The 10,017-nt window shown below is 40.6% G+C and overlaps 1 protein-coding gene across 1 annotated transcript in view; it reads left to right on the top strand.

Moving 5' to 3' along the window:
• Positions 1-1,002: 1,002 nt before the first annotated feature.
• Positions 1,003-10,017, top strand: part of LOC145850438 (NACHT, LRR and PYD domains-containing protein 1 homolog) — a 41,762-nt gene continuing 32,747 nt past the window's right edge. The window contains 1 exon segment of the mRNA XM_082978277.1: positions 1,003-1,317. Within this exon segment, the coding sequence (XP_082834403.1) occupies positions 1,067-1,317 (251 nt within the window). The 5' untranslated portion in view covers positions 1,003-1,066.

The following is a 10,017-nucleotide window of genomic DNA, read 5'->3' as shown; positions in this document are numbered from 1 at the left end:
ATTATAGAAAAGTGTTTGAGAACTTAGACTATTGTAGAGAGAGGTGATTTAGGAGGTTAAACATCCGCAGAATTGTAAAGTTATTACAATACTGATTTCAACTTTCAAGAATAATAATTGTAGGCTTAAATGTTGATTTATATTGATTATCCTAATTAATATGATGTGATGTTATAGGCTATGAGGTAGTGAGTTGTTGTTATAGGTGATTGATTGCACATTATCGTGATTTGCTATCCGATGATCCCCAACACAGTCGACACTTTGCGTTGTTTCAATTCCTGAAAGAAAACGTGCGTCGGAATTTTGTAAATCTGTCGCTAAAGAAACTAGTCCGTCTCGTCAAGTCGCTCAAGTAAAAGTGACATGCAACAATTGGCACATAAACGATGTAAATGGTGACTAAATCAGGGTTTCCAAAAGTCGGTCCAGCTCTGATTTATTATTATTATTGCACAATCAAACGGACTTGCCAGACAAACCAATGTGTCCATTTTTGGACATTTTCTTGCATAACAAAACAATGCGTGTCACCTTGTAGGCTACTACTAAACCAGAACTTAGACTATTGTAGAGAGAGGTGATTTAGGGGGTTAAACTTCCGCAGAATTGTAAAGTTATTACAATACTGATTTCAACTTTCAAGAATAATAATTGTAGGCTTTTATGTTGATTTATATTGATTAGCCTAATTAATATTTGATGTTATAGGCTATGAGGTATAGAGTTGTTGTTATAGGCGATTGATTGCACATTATAATGTCTACTACCATCTTTCAATGTAAAGTAGATGTCTATAATGTATTTTAGTTGTGTGTGGAGCCCTTGTAGACAGCTGTTGTTATGGAGTCAGGGGATCCAACAAGGGAGACTAGCTAATGGAGATCCAGGTCAAAGTAATAACAGATTGGACTGTAAATGTTTAAATGCAACATGAAGTCTCTGTTTAAACTCTGACCACAGACCGTAAAAGTGTTGTCATTGTTATTGGTTCTTCAATGTTCAGAAATATTGACTGTTCTGTTATTTCTTATTGTAGCTGAGTGAGCTGTGACTTACATCTAAAATGAGTCTCTCTGGGGAGAGAGAGGAGGAGACCACTGCCTCTAAAATGAGTCTCTCTGGGGAGAGAGAGGAGGGGACCACTGCCTCTAAAATGACTCTCTCTGGGGAGAGAGAGGAGGAGGCCACTGCCTCTAAAACGAGTCTCTCTGGGGAGAGAGAGGAGGAGACCACTGCCTCTAAAATGAGTCTCTCTGGGGAGAGAGAGGAGGGGACCACTGCCTCTAAAATGACTCAAGACACCAGTTCTAAGAGGTAAGCGATTAATTGTAAATATATACAGTTCTCTTAAAGCTAGATTCCTTAACGGTGAAACCATCCGTTTGGGATGTTACAACAACAAAGATGTTACTACAAACAACAAACACAGTTTTCTTTCCCTCTCGGACATCGTTGCACACGCTGCCGGATGCTCTTCTCCCTCCGGTGTCAACAAATCACTGTTCATCAGATATGAGGAGTCAGAGAGTCAAATGTGGTCAACTCTGAATCAGTAGCGGTGCGTGGGTAAAATCACTGGGGGAGGCAGCCATATTAAAACCCATGTGTTGTGATCATTTCATTGTGTGCTCTATAACCTGTTAATTCATATGCCTTGACACAGTGATATATAGGACTAAAGGTCTAGACAATAAGACACTGTGATATATAGGACTAAAGGCTGAGACAATAAGACACTGTCACGTCCTGGCCAGTATATAAGGTTAATTGTTTTGTAGTTTGGTCAGGGCGTGGCAGGGGGTATTTGTTTTCTGTGGTTCGGGGTGGTGTGTTTTGTGTAAAGGGTGTTTGATTTAGTAATTCCGGGTTTTGGTTTATGTTTAGTATTCTATGGTTAGTCTAGGTTGTGTGTTTCTATGTTTGGTTGATTGGGGTTGGGACTCTCAGTTGAAGGCAGGTGTTGTCTATCTGCCTTTGATTGAGAGTTCCATATATTAGGGTGTGTTTGTATGTGTGATTTGTGGGTGAGTATTCTGTGTATAGCCTTGTGCCTTACCAGACTGTTTATTTGTCGAGTGTTCGTTTTTTGTGTTTTGTATGTTCGGTTTTGAAGATAATTAAAAATCAAGATGAGCATTCACGTACCTGCTGCGTATTGGTCCTCATTCACCGACAACAATTGTGACAGACACAGTGATATATAGGACTAAAGGCCTAGACAATAAGACACTGTGATATATAGGACTAAAAGCTGAGACAATAAGACACTGTGATATATAGGACTAAAGGCCTAGACAATAAGACACTGTGATATATAGGACTAAAGGCTGAGACAATAAGACACAGTGATATACAGGACTAAAGGCCTAGACAATAAGACACCGTGATATATAGGACTAAAGGCTGAGACAATAAGACACTGTGATATATAGGACTAAACGCCTACACATTAAGACACAGTGATATATAGGACTAAAGGTCTAGACAATAAGACACAGTGATATATAGGACTAAAGCCTGAGACAATAAGACACAGTGATATATAGGACTAAAGGCTGAGACAATAAGACACTGTGATATATAGGACTAAAGCCTGAGACAATAAGAAACAGTGATATATAGGACTAAAGGCCTAGACAATAAGACACTGTGATATATAGGACTAAAGGCCTAGACAATAAGACACAGTGATATATAGGACTAAAGGCCTAGACAATAAGACACAGTGATATATAGGACTAAAGGCTGAGACAATAAGACACTGTGGCAGAATAAATTCAACCACACCTTTGTTTTATCACAAAACCGGATAGAAACCTCTGTCCAGTGAAGTCCACAAAGCATATTGCATGTAACAAACAGGTACATGACCTACAGCATGGTCAAGGTAATGTTTCTGACATTTTCTGACCACTGAACAACTATTGATTTAGAACCACAGAGAGTTACAGCAAGTCACAAAGAAAACAGGAGCTGCTTCCACTGTTCCAACACCAGTTCAACCAAAAATAATTTAGTCCAATCAACATAAGCTAAATATGATGTGGCTGTGTGTGTGCAAGTAGAAAGATAATGTTGACTCACCCTACTTGTAAAGAAACACAAATGCCATCCTCCTGTCTTTCATGTTGACAAAACAGTCTATCACTCTGTCACACAGTACCCACTTTTATGAATGAATGGTTGGATCAGAATCGCCGTTATAATCATTAGCCATTACGGAGAATTAAGTAAAACCACAAGTCCAAATCCCTATCTCCATCCATGGCTAATTTAGGAAAGGGCAAGATTTACCTAGCTGCCAAGCAAGCCACAACGAGATGCAACAATTCAAGTTCTTCTGTCAATGAAATATGCTCTCAATGGGATTTGATAGGAGTGACGGCAAATCCAAACTGGCTTCCCTTGACACAGTTTTTTTGTGAGCCAGGACCATTCACAGTTAAACTCACTCAGTTTAGCTCAACGCTGATTGGCTAATGGATTAGGACCTGCGCCGCTTCCTGTGTGAGGCAGGGTCGTACTCTGCGAATGTTGTAGAGCATGAACCTACAGGATCGGGTCACCGCCAGAAGGGGGAAAGTAGAAATACAACCCATATTCATGTTTATTTATTTTCCCTTTTGTACATTAACCATTTGTACATCATTATAACACTGTACATAGCCATAATATGACATTTACAATGTCTATTCCTTTGAAACGTGTGAGTGTAATGTTTACTGTTCATTTTTTATTGATTATTTCACTTTTGTTTATTATCTATTTCACTTGCTTTGGCAAAGTAAACATATGTTTTCCATGCCAATAAAGCCCCTTGAATTGAATTGAATTGAATAGATGTCCTACATGTATAGAGACAGAGGGGGTGCTCTTTCACTCACTCAGATGCTTTCTCCTCTGAGATACATTCAGCCTCTTGTGAATTGAAGGAACATTATGAAACGCAGAGAGACGAAAGATGAATGGTTTTATGTTTTGTATTTTTTTTTGGCATCCATGAATACCTGCCACTGCTCTGAGTTCAACTCGGGATACCCAGTACCACGAGTGGCTCGTCTTTTAGCCAGGTACATCTCTATGGCAACGAATCCTTCAGAACTAACCTAAGTGTTATACTATGAAGCAAGCTACAGCTACATCTACTCAGGCATTTATAAAGCTAGCCAGCTTCAGTTAGCCAGCTTCAGTTAGCCAGCTTCCATTAGCCAGCTTCCCTTAGCCCGCTTCAGTTAGACCGCTTCAGTTAGCCAGCTTCAGTTAGCCAGCTTCAGTTAGCGTCACATTCCAGGTCAAGCATCATCCATACTACGATGGTGGAAATTGCTCACCCGCCTGCCGCTATTAAAGCCAATTTCTGCTTGATCTGGCAATGTGGTATATGGTTCGGAGGATCAGCCAGAAGAGGACTGGCCACCCCTCATAGCCTGGTTCCTCTCTAGGTTTCTTCCTAGGTTCTGGCCTTTCTAGGGAGTTTTTCCTAGCCACCGTGCTTCTACACCTGCATTTCTTGCTGTTTGGGGTTTTAGGCTGGGGTTTTGTACAGCACTTTGAGATATCAGCTGATGTAAGAAGGGCTTTATAAATGAATTTGATATGATCAGTTAAGCAATTGTGGAGCCTCCATAGGCTTGGAGGCCAAATTGAGCTTTGTACGGCGATGCCATGCGCCTCCCAAATTTTGCAACAATGCGGAGGGCTCCGTATAGCTCTGCATTGACATGATTGGTTGATGGTAGGTGGGGGCAGGAGGTTTAAACTTCCTGATCATCAGCTCTGCTCTACTCAGCAAAGTGAAGAAGTATGAATACCCTGACTTCTTGTCAATGCAGACGGCGGATTGACCACGCAGAGCCTCTAGCAGGCTTTTAACTGCTCGTGAATGAGGCACATTGCTAGTCAAACACCGAACACTTCATTGAGATAATGCTGAAATATCAAATCCATGAGGCAGTAACACATTTTCATTTGTGCCGAAATCACAATCAAAGAAAAGTTATCTTGCAAATTCAGCAGGCTATGTTGTGAAATAGGTTTTTAGAAGTTCCGCCTTTATTTTATTACTTAGCGTTAATACCGACTTAAGATGCTTTGCTTTCATACTCATACATATACTTTCATAAGCACACCAATCTGTTTAAAACCTCTTGGGGCTAGGTGGGACGCTAGCGTGCCACCCGTGGTGCACTCCATCAACAGCAGGTGCATTTCAAGAGCGGCAAATTTGAATCCAAATAAATGTCAAAATTCAAATTTTTCAAAAATACAACTATGTTACACCATTTGAAAGATAAACATCTCCTTAATCTAACCACGTTTTACGATTTCAAAAAGGTTTTACGGCGAAAGCATAAATTTAGAGTATGTTAGGACAGTACATTTACAAGAGTTGTGTGTAATGTTTTGTCAAGTCAAAGACAGGGTCACCAAAACCATAAAACCAGCTAAAATGATACACTAACCTTTTACAATCTCCATCAGATGACACTCCTAGGACATTATGTTAGACAATGCATGCATTTTTAGTTCTATCAAGTTGATATTTATATCCAAAAACAGCGTTTTACTATGGCATTGATGTTGAGGAAATCGTTTCCCTCCAATAACCGGCAGTCAAGTCAGCGTCACAAATTAAATAATTAAAATTAGAAAACATTGGTAAAATATTATATTGTCATTTAAAGAATTATAGATTTACATCTTTTGAACGCAATCAACTTGCCAGATTTAAAAATAACCTTACTGGGAAATCACACTTTGCAATAATCTGAGCACTGTGCCCAGAAAAATACGCGTTGCGATACAGACTAGACGTCATGTTGGGGAGATCTAAAATCGAAAATACTATGTAAATAATCCATTACCTTTGATTCTCTTCATCAGATGTCACTTCCAGGTATCACAGGTCCATAACGAATGTAGTTTTGTTCAAAAAAGCTCATCATTTATGTCCAAAAATCTCCGTCTCGTTAGCACATGATGTAAGCCAGCCGGACTTCTCGTCATGAACGAGGGGAAAAAATATATTTCCGTTCGTTCAAACATGTCAAACGTTGTATAGCATAAATCATTAGGGCCTTTTTTAACCAGAACATGAATAATATTCAAGGTGGACGAATGCATAGTCTTTTATAACGTATTGGAACGAGGGTACCCAACATGAAGTAGCGCGCCAGGTGTCTAATGGGACATCACCGTTCCATGGCTCTTGTTCGGTCAGATCTCCCTCCAGAAGACTCAAAACACTTTGTAAAGGCTGGTGACATCTAGTGGAAGCAATAGGAAGTGCCAAAATATTCCTAAACCCCTGTGTTTTTCAATGGGATAGGTTTAAAGTCAATACAACACATCAGGTATCCACTTCCTGTCAGAAAATGTCTCAGGGTTTTGCCTGCCAAATGAGTTCTGTTATACTCACAGACACCATTCAAACAGTTTTGGAAACTTTAGAGTGTTTTCTATCCATATATAATAAGTATATGCATATTCTAGTTACTGGGTAGGATTAGTAACCAGATTAAATCGGGTACATTTTTTTTATCCAGACGTGCAAATGCTGCCCCCTAGACCCAACAGGTTAACAGCTTGTTGCGTTGTGGCTGTAGACATATCATCCATAGAAGGTTTTGGTAGGCTGTCATTGTAAATAAGAATTTGTTATTTTTTATTTTATTTATTTATTTCACCTTTATTTAACCAGGTAGGCTAGTTGAGAATAAGTTCTCATTTACAACTGCGACCTGGCCAAGATAAAGCAAAGGAGATCGACACATACAACACAGTTACACATGGAATAAACAAACATACAGTAGAAAAAGGCTATATAGTGTGTGCAAATGAGATAGGATAACGGAGTTAAGGCAATAAATAGGCCATGGTGACGAAGTAATTAAAATATAGCAATTAAACACTGGAATGGTAGATTTGCAGAAGATGAATGTGCAAGTAGAGATACTGGGGTGCAAAGGAGCAAGATAAATAAATAAATACAGTATGGGGATGAGGTAGTTGGATGGGCTGTTTACAGATGGGCTATGTACAGGTGCAGTGATCTGTGAGCTGCTCTGACAGCTGGTGCTTAAAGCTAGTGAGGGAGATATGTGTCTCCAGCTTCAGTGATTTTTGCAGTTCGTTCCAGTCATTGGCAGCAGAGAACTGGAAGGAAAGGCGGCCAAAGGAGGAATTGGCTTTGAGGGTAACCAGTGAGATATACTTGCTGGAGCGCGTGCTACGGGTGGGTGCTGCTATGGTGACCAATGTGCTGAGATAAGGCGGGGCTTTACCTAGCAAAGACTTGTAGATGACCTGGAGCCAGTGGGTTTGGCGACGAGTATGAAGCGAGGGCCAGCAAACGAGAGCGTACAGGTCGCAGTGGTCAAATCAAATCAAATCAAATTTATTTGTCACATACACAAGGTTAGCAGGTGTTAATGCAAGTGTAGCGAAATGCTTGTGCTTCCAGTTCCGACCATGGTGGGTAGTATATGGGGCTTTGGTGACAAAACGAATGGCACTGTGATAGACTGCATCCAATTTGTTGAGTAGAGTGTTGGAGGCTATTTTTATAAATGACATCGCCGAAGTCGAGGATCGGTAGGATGGTCAGTTTTACGAGGGTATGTTTGGCAGCATGAGTGAAGGATGCTTTGTTGCGAAATAGGAAGCCGATTCCAGATTTAATTTTGGATTGGAGATGCTTAACCTGTTACATCTAGACGTTCCGCTAGCGGAACCCCGACAGCCAATGGGAAGACATGGCACGAAATACAAAAAGTACTAAAATACCACAATTCAATTTTCTCAAACAATCAACTATTTTACACAATTTTAAAGATAAGACTCTCGTTAATCTATCCACATTGTCCGATTTCAAAAAGGCTTTACAGCGAAAGCAAAACATTAGATTATGTTAGGAGAGTACATAGACACAAATAATCACACAGCCATTTTCCAAGCAGGGAATTATGTCACAGAAACCCAAAACACAGCTAAATTATGCACTAACCTTTGACGATCTTCATCAGATGACACTCCTAGGACATTATGTTATCCAATACATGTATGTTTTGTTAAATCAAGTTCATATTTATATCCAAAAACAGCTTTTTACATTGGCGCGTGATGTTCAGAAAATGTATTTTCCACCATAAACTTCCGGTGAATTTACAAAAATACTCTTCATAAACATTGACAAAATACATAACAATTATTTTAAGAATTATAGATACACAACTCCTTTATGCAATCGCTATGTCAGATTTTAAAATAGCTTTTCGGCAAAAGCACATTTTGCAATATTCTGAGTACATAGCTCAGCCATCACGGCTAGCCATTTTGACACCCGCCAAATTCGTGGCACACTAAACTCAGATTTAGTATTAGAAAAATGGTATTACCTTTGCTGATCTTCGTCAGAATGCACTCCCAGCACTGCTACTTCCACAACAAATGTTGTTTTTGTTCCAAATAATCCATAGTTATGTCCAAATACCGCCGTTTTGTTCGTGCGTTCAGGTCACTAGCCAAAGGGTAACGCGCGAGCGCATATAGAGTGAACAAAGGGCTATATCTGTTCCTAGTTCCACATTTTTTGAATGGGGCATGCTTATTTAAGATGGTGAGGAAGGCACTTTTGAAGAATAACCAGGCATCCTCTACTGACGGGATGAGGTCAATATCATTCCAGGATACCCGGGCCAGGTCGATTAGAAAGGCCTGCTCGCTGAAGTGTTTTAGGGAGCGTTTGACAGTGATGAGGGGTGGTCGTTTGACCACAGACCCATTACGGATGCAGGCAATGAGGCAGTGATCGCTGAGATCTTGGTTGAAAACAGCAGAGGTGTATTTAGAGGGCAAGTTGGTTAGGATGATATCTATGAGGGTGCCCGTGTTTACGTTTTTGATGTTTTACCTGGTAGGTTCATTGATCATTTGTGTGAGATTGAAGGCATCAAGCTTAGATTGTAGGATGGCCGGGGTGTTAAAAGCATGTCCCAGTTTAGGTCACCTAGCAGCACGAGCTCTGAAGATAGATGGGGGGCAATCAGTTCACATATGGTGTCCAGAGCACAGCTGGGGGCAGAGGGTGGTCTATAGCAAGCGGCAACAGTGAGAGACTTGTTTCTGGAAAGTTGTATTTTTAAAAGTAGGAACTTGAATTGTTTGGGTACAGACCTGAATAGTAAGACAGAACTCTGCAGGTCATCTTTGCATTAGATTGCAACACCGCTGACTTGCCTAGCTAAATAAAGGTTAAATACAAAAATAAAGGCTCTGCATGGTCAATCTGACGTCTGCATTTGCCATGCAGCATTTTACGGTGATACGGCCTTTGCAGAAGTCAGGGCGTTCATACTTCTTGTTCTCCGAGGAGCAGTGCAAAGCTGTTGTCAAGGAAGTGAGTTTGTGTTTATACAGGACCTCCCGCCCCCACCTACCATCAACCAATCATGTCAATGCAGAGCTATATGATTTATCCAATCTTTAAATCGGTCATCTTCCTCAAATGAAGGGGCGGATGACACAGTCTGTGTGAGAGGAAGGGTATCTGATTTCATTGGTCCTCAACTAGTGGCTCAGACACTTCATTCAGGATAAGTGGAGTTAGCTCTGAGTTTACCTGCCTAAATGAAGAGTTTGGGGTTCGACTAGCCATGTGCGACACACAGTTATAAGCTAACTAGACTTAGCAGCGGACGTATACACCATCATAGTATGGATGAAGCCGGACCTGGAATGTGAAGCTAACTGAAGCTGGCTAGCTAACTGAAGATGGCTAGCTACCTGAAGATGGCTAGCTACCTGAAGATGGCTAGCTAACTGAAGATGGCTAGCTAACTGAAGATGGCTAGCTAACTGAAGAGGGATAGCTAACTGAAGCTGGCTAGCTAACTGAAGATGGCTAGCTAACTGAAGATGGCTAGCTAACTGAAGCTGGCTAGCTAACTGAAGCTGGCTAGCTAACTGAAGATGGCTAGCTAACTGAAGATGGCTAGCTAACTGAAGAGGGATAGC

The sequence above is a fragment of the Salmo salar genome, chromosome 08, assembly GCF_965601325.2.
Source record: "Salmo salar chromosome 08, fSalSal1, whole genome shotgun sequence".
Lineage (NCBI taxonomy): Eukaryota > Metazoa > Chordata > Actinopteri > Salmoniformes > Salmonidae > Salmo > Salmo salar.
This window is presented reverse-complemented; position numbering and strand designations above follow the sequence as displayed.